This window comes from Excalfactoria chinensis, chromosome 2, assembly GCF_039878825.1.
Source record: "Excalfactoria chinensis isolate bCotChi1 chromosome 2, bCotChi1.hap2, whole genome shotgun sequence".
In the NCBI taxonomy this organism is placed as follows: domain Eukaryota; kingdom Metazoa; phylum Chordata; class Aves; order Galliformes; family Phasianidae; genus Excalfactoria; species Excalfactoria chinensis.
In genome coordinates, this window is record NC_092826.1 from 69146273 (window position 1) to 69160796 (window position 14524).

The 14524-nt window shown below is 35.1% G+C and overlaps 1 protein-coding gene across 1 annotated transcript in view; it reads right to left on the reverse strand.

Moving 5' to 3' along the window:
- The window catches only part of DNAH5 (dynein axonemal heavy chain 5), a 113665-nt gene that overhangs the window by 41317 nt on the left and 57824 nt on the right, over positions 1 to 14524 (reverse strand). The window contains exons 44-53 of the mRNA XM_072328870.1: positions 14133 to 14309; positions 13422 to 13626; positions 12794 to 12936; positions 11962 to 12096; positions 10071 to 10193; positions 7867 to 8080; positions 7018 to 7241; positions 5460 to 5670; positions 2766 to 2923; positions 260 to 390 (exon numbers count right to left, since the gene is read on the reverse strand). Of these exons, the coding sequence (XP_072184971.1) occupies positions 260 to 390; positions 2766 to 2923; positions 5460 to 5670; positions 7018 to 7241; positions 7867 to 8080; positions 10071 to 10193; positions 11962 to 12096; positions 12794 to 12936; positions 13422 to 13626; positions 14133 to 14309 (1721 nt within the window). The remainder of the gene's footprint in view (positions 1 to 259; positions 391 to 2765; positions 2924 to 5459; positions 5671 to 7017; positions 7242 to 7866; positions 8081 to 10070; positions 10194 to 11961; positions 12097 to 12793; positions 12937 to 13421; positions 13627 to 14132; positions 14310 to 14524) is intronic.

Below are 14524 nucleotides of genomic sequence, written 5' to 3' on the forward strand. Positions count from 1 at the left end.
AAAAAAAAAAAAAAAAAAAAAAAAAAGAACTCAAAGAACTTAAAGCAATTTTCTTTAACCTTTGTCATCATATCTGGTGGCTCCTTATATCTAGACAGCTACTGACTGTGCAAGGTTGGACAACCACATGCGAGGCAACAGTGCTCACCCTATGTTGTGCTTCTTCTTTCTCCCACTGCAGAGACTGGGAGCCTGTTTTAGTTATAGGAGAACTTTAATGAGGAAGTACTTAGTTGCTTAAATTTTAGATTACACTCACCGAGTTAACATGATCTGGAATGTATCATAGCCAGCTATGAATGATGCTAGTCTTGTCAAGCTCTGCTTTCCTGAGCCACCAACTCCAACCAAAAGAGCATTTCCACGAGGAGTACGAATCACTCGAGAAATCTATATAAGGTTACAGTCATTTATTGTTAAAATGTGTAACAGTTACACACCCCAAAATCCAGTGCTACTGCAATAATAAAATTATATTAGAAATGCAGAACAAACCAAAATTTTAAATTAACATTCAAGGATTCTACACGCCTATTAAAATACCCTATGAGAATTTTCACTTTGAAATATTTTCTGTAAACCTTCCAATGGTAACCACTCTACTCCATCACTACAAACTTTCAGTTATCAACAGAACTGCATTTTACACTACCCAAAAGCACAAACAAACCTCAGCAGTGATGGGCTGCCACAGTATGAAAGATTATTAAAACTGGGAATTAAATTAAAGTTTCCCTCATACAAAACCCCTGGACAACTTTGGTAAGAATCTAGCCTTCTTCTTCATAGCCAAATAGATAAGTTATACAAGGGCTAGTAAATTCAGGAAGAACTGCACACTCCTCAGTAGGTAAATATATGGACTTTATAATCAAGATTCTTATCAGCATAAATATTTGTTATCTGTGGAAAACTCCACAAATAGATCCCCCTCTCTTTCTCACTCTGTTATTTCTTTTTTAAAGAAAAAGTTAGTGTATACAGACTACTCCACATTTCTCTTTGGTTCTTGACAGTGCACTGTAAACAGACACTCTGAAATTCAGAGCAAGCGCATTTCAGTGCTGTGAATTGCATGCAGAACCTGTTCCACTGTCCACAGTCAAAAACCACTAGAAAATCTGAAGAGATAGGTAGAAGATATTGTCCTATGCTGAGAAAATGTGCCATTAGCTTAGGATAGGATCTTGCTCCACATCCCATCAATTGCAATGGGCACATATTTGCAGCACAGAGAAGTCTGCCCTAGTTTCTGGAACAGTGCAGTTAGCAGACAGTTTCCTCTGCATAAGCAACAATGAACAGCACTTGTTCCTGTTCTCTTTCTTCAATGACTCTCTGATGCCCTTATAATCCCATCACACCAACAATCAGTTTGAGATACCTATTTACTTGCATTTCCAGTAACTGACTTTTTTTCACATTAAAAATAGGCACATAACCTACCCACAGTGTTCAATCATATATGTCATTTATTTAGCACAACATTTTTTTTTCTTTTTCCATAGGTTAATGTTTAAAAGAAAAAAAAAAAATAAAATCAAATACAAAGGCTTCTAAGCATAGATAGTATTTAATCCAAGAAAGAAAAACAGGTTTGAACACTACCCTTGGAATACTACTGATCACTTCAATTGTCTTCTTTTCCTGGCAGAGGAACACAAACTGTAAATTCAGAAGCTTTGTTCTCTGGTCATGATATTATTCAACCTTAACTCATTTAAGTGATGCCATGTCAGCTCAGAATAGGCATTACCTTAACTGTGTTCATCCATCTTTCTCTTAGAGGCTGTCTGAAGTCTCACTAAGGTGTAGAGCTCATAGCTGGCAAGCTGTAAACATTGCTTTCAAGAATATGGGATCAGAAAAGCGCTATCTAATTATTTTATCCAAGAGAATGTTAAGATAATATTGTCAGTAGTTGTCACCTCGCTAACCAAAGAAGAGATTCTTTAAGACAGAAAAGACAGGTTAAAAACAACAAAAACAACAGAAAGCAGAAAGTGCAATCATAATTTAACAATCTACCTAAAGAATCTGTGAGCAGAACATCATCTGTTTTGGAGGTAAGATATAAAAAGTCCAACCTTATGAACTGACAGGACTCCTAACTAATGTTCAGTTACTAAATTTTTATAAGAAATACCAAAAACCTACTGTGTCACTGAGAAATGGTAGTTTTTCTCAGTTAAAATAAAGAAATAAATAAAAATAAGGAAAAAGAAAAGTCTGCTCTTCTTTTGTAAGAAGCCTATTCTGTGTAAACAATCCTATCAAGTGGAGCTGTGCTAAAAAACTATGGTAAAGTTCAGTGTATAGTCAAAAGAATTTTCAAAGAAGTGAGCATAGTGGGGATCTACAAAGGAAGTTTGGAGTACATTTATTCCTACTCTGCTGTGCATACTCCTTTATTAGCAGCTGATTATGCCCTAACTTGATTTTTATTTCACTCATTCCAAAGAAAGGAATAGATCTCAGGAGAATTAATAAGAAGAAATGTTGAGAATGAGGTAGAATACTTCAGAACATAACCTCGCTAGACATAAAAGACAAATAAAGAATCCACCTGAAGAAGAGCTGAGTTTTTAATACTTGGTCAGAAGGTGAAAGACAAAATAGCAAAAAATAAGCTACTTCAATAATAGAAGTAATGTACCTTGATTTGTGCATACCTTCATTCATTCTGAAACACAATCAAATTCATATGTGCTGAGGACAAGAGCAAAACAGCAACTGCAATAATAAATTTTAAATCAAGATTGTACCTTTACTAAGTGAATCATAGCATCCTCAAAGAAAACCATGTCCATTCCAGTGCCACGGACATTCTCATTATATGTTTGTAAAAACATATTTAAACGATTCCGTAGCTGATGAAAGCAGTAAACTGGCTCATAAATTTTGGAAATCCTTAAATCAACTTCTGAATTTTCACCTAGAGCAAAAAGCATGCAATGAAACTTCAGCAGTTTAAGTGACTGAGTAGGGCAAGAAAGGGAAGATAACTGAATGTCTCTGGGCATTCAAAACTAGGTTTATAATACATAATATTTCACATTAGATATACATGTGACAGTGCTGCCTATACTTTCCTATACAGAACAATAAAGTTCAGCTACTTAATTCTTAAAAACCAGCAAAAATTAACTGTCCTTTCTCTGCCTCCAAAACGTGAATAGTGAAAATCTGAAAATAACGTAGATGCTAGAAGCAACAGTAGCAACAGAGAATAAAGGTAAATAAATATTGTAGCTAAAAATTGCAAATAATCTTTTCTTTTTAAGGAAAAATATTCTAAGCCAATCAAAACATTTTAGTGGTTAAAAGAAAATTACTAATAAAATGAATCATTTACACTCACAAAGTATACACACTGTGAAGAGGCATATATTTGCTTCAGCAAGGGATCTGAAAACCAAAGCACTTTTAAAACTGTCCAGTCCAGAGAAAAATAGGAAATTGTGCTGCAGTCTCACATTTCCACTCATAGATGTCAGTGATGCCTAAAGAATTCCTGCCTTTCCCTAGTCAAAATTGTTCCAGCAAATAGGATCACAGAATGACTGAGTTTGGAAGTGACTTTGGAGGCAATCTGGTCAAAAACCTAGCTCAGTTAGGGCCACTTAGAACTCAGGACGATGCCTAGATGGCTTTTCAGCATCTGAATATTTGAATATTGAATAATTCAGATGTAAATAAGTTTCTTAAAAGTTGAATTAGACATTTAAACAACTTACTCAGATATTGATAAGTAACTAATTAGGAATACAGCAAGGTGTTAACCAATACCGCTGTTTTTACATTTTTGAACCATTTAAGAGAATGGTGCAAGTTTAATCCTGTTCCTGCAGTTTTAATATTAATGAAAAAAGACAGCATGATCAAGTACCAGGCCTAAGACAGGGCAGACATTTAAATTATTTACAGAAGCGGCAATGGAAATACATTGTTTTAAACTCCTCTCTAGCTCTCAGAATTACAACTACTACACTGCAACATCAAAACTTACGAAACTAACACGCTTGAACAGCTTGAGGGTGGTAGAATTCCAGCACCTCCAACAACTTTTGTGCAGCTATGATCTGAAGGTTGATTTTTGGATTACTTCATTTCAGGTCTCTCAGGCACAAATACATTAAAAACCAAACACACACAGGGCATGTCTGTCAACTTATCGCTAGCCTGAGCACAACATTATTCAAAATTGGTGTTGGATGCATTCTGAGCTCTATGCATTTAAAAGCTCAGAAACCCTGTTCTGGCTGTTATATTTCATCATAATGAGCAATACTAAATTCCATTACAGGAACAATTAAAACAAAATTACCACTTTTATGCTTATCTCATAAAGCTAAAACAGGAAGAGGCTCTCAAGACTGCCAAACATATTGAAAACAAAACATACCCTTTCCAAACAGAGGCCTTCTACTTTGTAACAAAAGTTAGTCTGTGAAATACATGCTTCTTTTCACATTCATTTTTCAGATTAATGTAATGCTTTCTAGTTTAAATTTCCACATCTGAGTCACTCCTCAGTCTCTCAGTATGTATTCTGACTTACATTTCAGTCTTTTCTATATTCTCAGTTTCCATGTAATTTAAAAATGTACTTGACTACCTTCTCACACCAGACTGATTTCTTCTTGCATTTGATTTTTTAACTGAGAGATTTCCTATCCTTTACTCTACTTTTGTCACTCCTTTCAACTTTAATTATTCAAGCAGATATTTAAGTATCATTTAACCAGTTACGGCAACCTTTCATTGCTTCCACTACCCATAAATACAATGACATGAACAGATAATTGAATCATCCAACAGTTTAATAATGACTTTCACCAAATCTACCAAAAATCTCTTTTCTGTTCTTTTTTATCTACTGAGAAATACTCCCGGGTTATTTAGCTAGCTGGGTCTGCAGCACAATTTTTATTTAAAAACAATAAACAAGAATATTGTTATAATCCAGATGGATAATCCAAGAAGTTTTACTAGTATTCCAGGGATTTTGAAATAGTACTAATTCATTACAAACTAATATATTGTGTACTTTCTAAACAGTACTGGGAAAGCTCAAAGCCACTATTCATACATCAGATCTCTGTTTTAGCTATAGTGCTATGTTTTATCTAGTACTGCAATCTAACTTAAATTACTCATGCAACACTTCTTTCACCATTTCAGAATAAGAAATTCATATTTGTTATTTGCCAGTGTTACGCACCTTGATGGAAATGGAAACAAGACCCTTCTACACAGATTATCTGGATATAAATGTGGAATTAAAATACAATAAGCATGTTCCAACAAATGGTAATATATGTAATGTATGTAATATCTATATATATATGTAATATCTATCTTCGAAGTCACTGGACAAGACAGCCACACTCAAAATATAACCTTACTTATGTATTTTTAAATCCTATCCCTTTCCACAATGCCACTAGAATGACTACCAGAGCCCACCTTACCAGTTCTTTGAGGTACATCCCTTAGGAAGTCAACAAAGAATGCATCAATTTCAGGATTCAGGAAAGTTGTCTTTCCTTCAAATCCCTCCTCAATGAGTTTTGCCACAGCTCTGTCAAACCACTTTACATCTTCCAAGGTTGTGAAACGATCAGCAATAACACTCTTACATTCATGCTTCCACAATTTTATCAGTACCTTTAAACAAAAAACAAACAAACAAACAAACAAAAAACCCTCCATGATATCAATCAGGTGAGGCTTGCCAATAAAACTACGTCAATGAAAATATTTGTTTTTTAAATATTTTTTTAACTCATACTAAAACAGGACAAGAAACAGTGTTACATTTGGTTTTAATCAGCAGATATTAGACATCTCATTCAACCCAATAACATTTTAATTTTATAGTCAGTTAACTGTACAAAAAGCCTTTATCTAGTATTTCCAACCAAAGCATATGTAACTATTTAGGATTTTATTTCTGTAGCCCTAAGACAAGCTCTATGCATGGGAACAAGTGTTTGTACATCAATAAACCATTTTTGTAACTGATTACTGTCTAAGTGGAAGTGGGGTAAAAATAATAGCATCTCAGCATGGTAAGTTCACACCAAATACAGAAATGCAGATGTCACTCCCAGTAACAAATCCAAACCAGAGAAAAAAAAAAAAAAAAAGATTGTGTAGGTGTTTATGTTATTATTTTACCAAATTCACTACACTTTTCAGATCCTTCTATTTGATCAGAGGATAGAAAAGAAAACCTAATAGGTTACTAATTCTAGTAGCACTGGTTTTAATTCTATACAACTACCATGCAGAAGTAGAAAAAACTCCAAGCCCTTCTTGAAGAACTCATTTGAGCCTACAATAATTTCTATACCTGAGGCATATTAAATCAAGTCACAGAACTGATACATAAATCATAAATTCATACAGATCTTGACCAACACTTACATGTAAAATCACCTTAGGGCTATTTATTTTTAGTTTTGGAAATTAAAATAAATTCTAACAATCCAATTTTAGATGCAGTAGAAGGCAGGAGCTTTCTTATTCAACAACTAGGGAATTATACTAAATATTAAGTGATTGCTTAGCCCAGATATAAGACTTTTTTTTTTCTGTGATTATCATAACCACTGCTGTTTCAGTATTTCATTTTTTACTACTCAGAAGACCAGATTACTTTTCCTTTCTTTTCTATTTTTTTTTTTTATCAAGATATATGCCTTTTCAATGAATTAAAATGAAAGTGAGTTGTTTGTCACAAATTTCTTTGCCACTGCTTTTAGTCAGTAAGTACAAGCAGACAGAATCTAAGTCTCTTCTGTCAAAAAAGTTCAGCTTATAGTCATGAAATCAAGTTCTCATTTCAGGTGGCACTGTAAAAATCTGGACAAAAATGTTACCTCAAAAAAAGCTGAAAAATATTTTTCAATCAAAACTGATTTTATTTCTAATGTAATTTTAATGCCACCTAATTACATGCTACGTAATTATGCACTAACTATGACAAAACCACTGATGTGTTGCACTTACCTTTGGTTCATTAATCACTTCTGATGTAGTGTTCAGCATTCCTTGCCAAATTCTTGAGAGATCTCGAAGGTTGAATACATAATGGAACTTGGCAGGTGTGGGCAGCATTTTCAGTTTGGTAACCTGCCACAGCCTGCGGGTCAGCGGCACTAGCTTGGCTACTGTTTCTTTTATATCTTCTGAAAATCCTCGCTCAGTACAGTAGTGTCCTTCTCCAATTACACCTTTGGAGAAGAAAATTGCCAAATGACAGGTTTTCTAAAACACATTACTGCAACATCAAGCGCTGTAATCTTTTCAAATGTATGTTCCTTTTTTCTTTCTTTCTTTCTTTTTTTTTAACCCCCCAGATCTATTTTAACTTGTTGAATAGGCTTCCAGTCTTCCTTTCTCTAATCTTGACTTACTTGGTGCTACAGCATCTTGTGCCACAAACACACCAGACATTTAGCTCTTACAAAGTGTTTGTATAGTGAATCACTTCACTGAGTGCACTGTGATCCTGCCTTTTTGAGAAAGCCTGGTCACAGTCACTAGCACCTTGCTCTTAGCACCGATAGTACCTTTGCAATTCTACAGCACTGTCATCAAAATAAGAAGCGGCTTTTATACCATTTCTTCTTAACTCTGGCATACATTCGTACATAGATTCTGAGGTCTAACAATTTACAGATAATGAAGTTGCAGGTGCAGAGAGATTACTGAAGGAAAATGTGCTAGTAAGCAAATTAGAGAGAGATTAAGCTTTGTTGTTAATAATAATATTTATACATAGAGGATTAAATGAAACAAAACAAAACAACTAATATTTTCAAAAATTGGATGGATAAAAAGCTAATTTTTCTTTACCAAAAATTTTGTCAATAGAAGCATTAGAAGGCAGAGTGCAGTTGAACACAGAAAACTGTCTCTTGAGTCTCTGTGGAATGTCATTGCGACCTCCTCCAGGATGGATCATGGCAGCCAAAAACTGAATGTCCACAATGCTAGTAAATTCTCCAGGCTTTTCCAGATTATATAGTCCGTTCTGTTCCATAAGCTGCCTAACTGCCTCATTAGTGACCTGTAAAAAAGCAGACAGTATGAAAGAGAACACAAGAAAATGGAATAGAAAGCATCCATCTGCACTTGAATATCCTAATAAAGAATATAAATATTAATTTCTCCCTAAAGCTCCCACTTTTGTGTTTGTTCCTGTAGAAAAAATGCACTGCTAGAAATAAGCATATTTAGATTGTCCTTTTCACTGATAATATCTATGAGGAATAATCCCAGTGGAAGAGAATTCCTGTCTTAAAATTAATCCCTCATATCTCATTTAAGCCTTACTTGAATACTGCATGATTTCCAACACAACAGTACTGGAAACAGTTCCAATACTTCTCCCTTTTAAAATAACGTTCCCATTTACCTCAAGCCCAACCTCATGTATCTTTCCATGCTGCATCTGATACCAAGCATTTTGATGAAACTTCCATGTGTAACACCACAAGTAAGGTTTTTCAAACTGCAAGCACTGGATTATTTCCATAGAGAGCAATACAAGATTCCTTTCTTCAGACACAGATGAAGCCTCCTGCTTTATCTTATACAGAGTATATTACGGGAGTATATTTCTCTAGAAATTCTAACATTTAGTTTCCAATGCAGTATACTTCAGAAGTACCTTGTCAATGCAGATAATGATTACTTCAATTTTTTTTTTTCAAAAGCAGACAGTTCTTATCTGTCACAATATTTTAATTATCACCTACACAGTCAATTTGCTAGCATGATTTCTGTGCCAAGAGGTTTTTTTTCTAACTGAAAGTTTTTGATTTTGTGAGTAATAAATGAATATCACTAAAAAACAGTTTTAAAATTATACAGCCATGTTTCAAAAAGTACCTAACAGCCTAATTGAGCCTCCCCAGGGCTCAATTCTAGGGCCAGTTTTTATCAGTGATCTGGATGCAGGATTGGAGTGCATCCTCAACAGATTTGCTGATGATATTAAACTGGGAGGTGCTGTTAACTCTCTGGAGTAACCAGAAACTTTGCAGAGGGATCTAGACAGATTGGAACACTGGGTGATTAGCAACAGCATGAACTACAATGATGGAAAATGACAAGTTTTACACCTGGGTCAGAGTAATGCCAGATTCAGGCACAGATGGGAGATGAGTGGCTGGAGAGCAGCTCAGCAGGAAGAGATCAGGAGGTGCTGGTGACAGCAGCTCAGCATGTGCCAGCAGTGTGCCCTGGAAGCCAAGAGGCAAGCTACATTCTGGTGTGCATTAACCACAGCACAGTCAGCCAACCAGAAGAGATGATTCTCCCACTGTATTTAGTGTTGGTGTGGCCTTGACAAAGGTATTTAATATTGTGTGTAGTTGTGGCCACTACAATACCAACAGGATGTTAAGATCCTTTAAAGTGTCTAGAGGAGGACACCAGAGCTAGTAATGAGGCTGAAGGCATGATCTGTAAGGAGATGCTGAGGACATTACGCTATCCATCCTGGAGAAAGAGAAGGCTGAGAGGTGACCTCACTGCTCCCTGCATCTTGCTGAGGAGGGGAAGCAGAAGAAGGTACCAGGCTCTGCTCTTGGTCAGTGATGGCAGAAAGGGGAGGGCACAGGGCTGCTTGAAAGGAGGTTCAGACTGTGCATTCTAAACTTTTTTTTTTTATCAAGAGGGTAGTCAAATGCTGAAATAGGCTTCCTAGACAGGTATCTGTCAGTGCTCAAGAGGCATTTGGATAATGCTCTCAGTAATATGCTTTAACTTTCATAAAGTCCTGATGATATCAAGCAGTTGGACTAAGTGATCTTTGAAGGTCCCTTTCAACTGAACCGTTCCATTCTATTTTAACTGTTTAATTAGTCAGTATATTTATTGTAATTAAGTTTATGAAAATATAAAGCTGAATGTATTCTTTAAAAATACCCATTAAAAAAAATCAAGTGTACATATCTAGTTTACTCCCTATTGACTGACTGAAAAGCCATTTTATAGTGTAACAAAGAAAGGAAGAAAATATCTCATTTTCTTTGCTCTTTTAGAAAACCAACCTGATCTCCCCATTCATTTATTATGGGCATATTCACATCATCAATGAAGACTGTCATCTTTTTGCCTGCAGGCGGACCATATGTTGTGCCCATGCGCTTATCCACATAACTTTCTATTGTGCGCTGTTAAAACACAATTATGAAAAAAAATTTATAAAGAGCCATACTTTTTCGTATGAGTCACTCATTTAACCATATTACAGATAATTATATAGCAAGGTTTTTGTTACACAGAGTTTTACAAAGAAAAAATTAAACAACACGTGCTAGAGGAAATTGCAGTAATCTAACTGGAACATCTGGGATGTCATGCTATACCATTAGGTTGGTATATAATATTCCAAATATTAAATTTAGACAACCGTGCCTCAGTTTCATAGTTTTGAAACCATCTCAAATTATTTTCCAGTTTCAAACTTGTCAGTTTGCTAACCCTCTAGGTTTTCAGATGGTATTTTAACACAAAATTAACATTCTTGTTTGAGACTAACACAAAAAAATGAGAATTCGTGAGGCTTAATTTTGCATATACAAATCCTGAAATGCACTGAGAGATATTTCAATTTCTGTGATGCTAATGAGAATCATAAAGCATATGCATTATCTTCATTTACATTTGTATTCTACTGAACAATTTTGTAGTCCATCTAGTTGTGAAGGACCTTAAACAATCACTGCATTCACACCTGAGGTATAAGAGAGAAGTATTCCTCTTGAGATAGAGGGAAAGCAAAGGAGAATAAGGGGAGAGGAGAAAGGAAGAATATGGGCAGTCATGCTCATCTGTTTGAGATGTCATGCCAAAGCTTCCAATTCTGAAATTCTATTTTGTGAATTACTAGTTGGGCAGTGTGAGCTCCAACAAAGCTGTTAGCACTACTTTTTGACTTATTAAATCAAATAGTGCAAAATATAGCACTTCTAATGAACTTTAAGAATTTTTTATTGTGATACATATTCATTCATGTCAGTTCAACCACCTGCTAGCTAGTGCTAGCTAGCATCTGTAACACCAAGTATAACAAATTAAGTATCTGTTAATATTGAAAGACTAAACTAATAATCTGTCAGATCTGACAGAAGTGAATCTTTATGACCTTTCCATTAGACATCAATATACCATATAAAATCATAAGGTGATAATTGTATTCATACACGTAAACTGAATTGACTTAATGAAATATTTTTATTTTTTTATTTTTTTTTTTAGAAGCATGCTTGCCACCACCATTTTTTTTCAGCTCGTCACTATGCAGCCAGCTTACAAGATGAAACATCCGGCTCAGCACTTCTGCTTACAGCAAAGACAGTGCTTAGGTTAGGCAAACAGAAACATTAAAAATATTTACTAGATATATGCGGATAGTAGGTTAATGAATCTTGAAATAAATCTAAGTAGTTCAGCAGAAATTTGGACAGGGAGTACAATTCAGGATTTAAGTATTCATTGTTCTGTTTAGAGCGGCTGTGCTGCATGTGTTACTTTTTTAATGAGTAACGTAATTTACTTCAAATTGCAGACAGCACAGACTTTATGACAGATTGTTGAGGGTAGCACTTACTTTACACATGGGTTTTAGTGAAATCTAAGGAAAGTTGCTGACAGCTCTACCCAATTAGTGAGAACCGATACATCTGATGTAAAATTAAGTATGGTGAAGCAAATAATAAGCATGTAATAGTCTTAAAAATATCTGAATAACTAGTGAGACACGGTTTACAGAAGTCTTAAATTAAGTGCTTTGTCTATTTGAGTTGGCAATTTTTTGTTTCTGTGCTCATTTGCAATTAAACAGACCACTTTCAGAAATATCTTGCCAACAAATTCTCAATACATCCATTAACCTCTGAATCCAGTAACATATTATTGGAAGGTGAATGACTACTATACCTGGAAAATTAATGGGGTAGTTGCAGAAGAAAAATTCAAACTCTTAGCCATGTGGCTTTCAGGGTTATATTTTGACATAAAACATTTGATAATAACAGTCTTTGCAGTTCCTTGTTCACCAATTAGTAGAACAGCCTAGACAAAGACAACACAGAAGTAAGATAACACACAAGAGAGGTATATTTTGGCACAACCTCACTAATCCCACATGTCTTCTCAACAAGGAACACGTAGAAGCAAAATAGTGTTTCATAGTCCTTTGCAGGCATCACTTGTTAAACTTTTGCAGCAAATGGTCCTGTCACTCAGTACAATTTAAAAAACAAAGGAGAAGATTGAAAAATAAAAATAAAAAAGGATGCACTGTCTAGAGCCTGGTGTTATTTACCATACCCTCTTTATCTGACACCATTTTAGTAATGAAGGAGTGTTGTTCATTAAAAGAAATGTCTATGAATTCTGTCATTGACCCACCTGGACAGAGTTCCTAACTATAGAGCCTGGTGCTCTGCTATTCTGTGTTCTCTCCTGAACCACTTCAGCTCCACCATGGCTACATTTCATTCCTATTATTTCTGTAATAGGAGGGATGGATGGGTGGGTGGGGGGGGGGGGGGGGGGACAGGTAGTGGGAAGCCATAAAAGGCTGAAAGCAGTGAGAATAATAGAATTCAAGTATATTCACATGAATACAGCTCCAGAATCACTATTATGGTTTTATATCGCAAAAATGACATTCTTTCTTTCAATAATTTCCTTTTTCACTCCTGATTCAAAAACTTCATCATGCATACTATTAGCAGTATTTAGATGTGAAATGCAGATGAAATACCTTTCCCTGCTTAGCAATGGTTTCAATAAGGAAATCCATTCTCACATTGTCAACATTTGGCACAAGAATCGAGCTATACTCTGGTGTGCTGCTACTAGGATATACATACTCTTCAACACGTGTATTCCAGTGCATCCAATTACCTAGTTGGAAAGAAATAATGTTTATAAATACTAGACATTTTCACTTATTTTCTATCAATTTGACTTCTCTGTCAGTTCCTCTTACATATGATATTCTCACTCCGCACTCCATAAATACAAATTATCTAAGAGTCTTACTACTCTTAGACCCCTGAGAGAAGCAACATGATCCACTGTTCCAGCTGTTTCCTAAAATCATGACAAGAACATGATATTCCAGCTTGTCTATTTATTCACTTGATAATTCATTCACACAGCCAATGTAGCTTTCTGTAGCAATGTATCCACATTATGATTTCCCAAAGGGAATAGAAAAGAAGCTTTATACAATATCACCAACATAAAGTGCAACTGTAAAACAAAAAACAAGAGAAGGTAACCTACCAAAAAAAAAAAAAAAAAAAAATCTAAATGAATTATTGAAAAGTAAAATTTCAAAAAAAAATTCTAAGTTCTACCCCAAAGTACCCAAGTAGGTAACTAACCATCAGATGCCACATAATAATCAAACATGGTATCTTCACTGCCTTCTGGAATACAGGGAAGATCAAGCTTTATTGTTGCACAGTTTCGAAGCCAGTGCTCCATTTTGCATCTGTCTTCCAGTTCTAGTAATGCTCCTATGCTCCACATAAGAGAGAAGATATACAGCCTTTCCAAGTATTTTGCAGTCAGTTCCACTCCTTGCTCCTGAAGAATTAAGTTAACTTTTTATTTTCAATAGCCTGAAAATTCTGCTTGATAATCACTAGAAACAGTAGGTTAGAAGCCTTCAGTCATGTTTAAATTTAATGAAGTCTTCATCAACAAATAGACTGAGTCATTATCTAGTGGACTACAAAATAGAGAACACGATCCAGCAAATATCACTTTTAATGTCCAATGTTTGATCTGCTTAAATTCTAGTTTATAATCCAGTAACATTTTTATGGAAGAAAAAAAAACAACAACAACAACAACAACAACAAAAAAAAAAAAAAAAAAAAAAAAAAAAAAAAAAAAGAAACATCCCAAAGAAAAGATGGATGCGGCAAAGCCTTACTATTGCTTTCAAATAAAAGAGCAAATATTCGTAACAACCTGTATAGTCATCAATTCTCCAAGATGCCAAAAAAAATCTCCTCTCTACATAACTCCATGACTTAAAATTTTCAACATTAGATGAAGTAAATATAAAATAATCTGCACTAGTTTACCTTAGGTGGGATAAGGCCCTGCATCATATTAATGCTCTGCATAATCACAAAGGCTTCCAACATCTCTGTCTTGCTTTGCAGACACTGAATGCTGAAGCGATATAAGTCTGGAAATGATGAAGAGTACAGCCCACGTAGTATTTCAGCTTCTTGGAAAGAACGCCTTTTCAAAAACCCCTGTATGCATGGTGAGAAAATAAATTTAATTTTCAGTGCAAGAGAATAAATTCAGCTCTACTAATTCAAAACTCCTACAAACATGGAAAGTTGATATCTCTTGGGGAAAGTTGATTTCTGTTGGTGGGGGTTAGAGTTAGGGTACTATGGTTAGGTTAGGCTGTGGTTGGACTTGATGATCTTCAAGTTCTTTTCCAACCTGGGTAATTCTATGA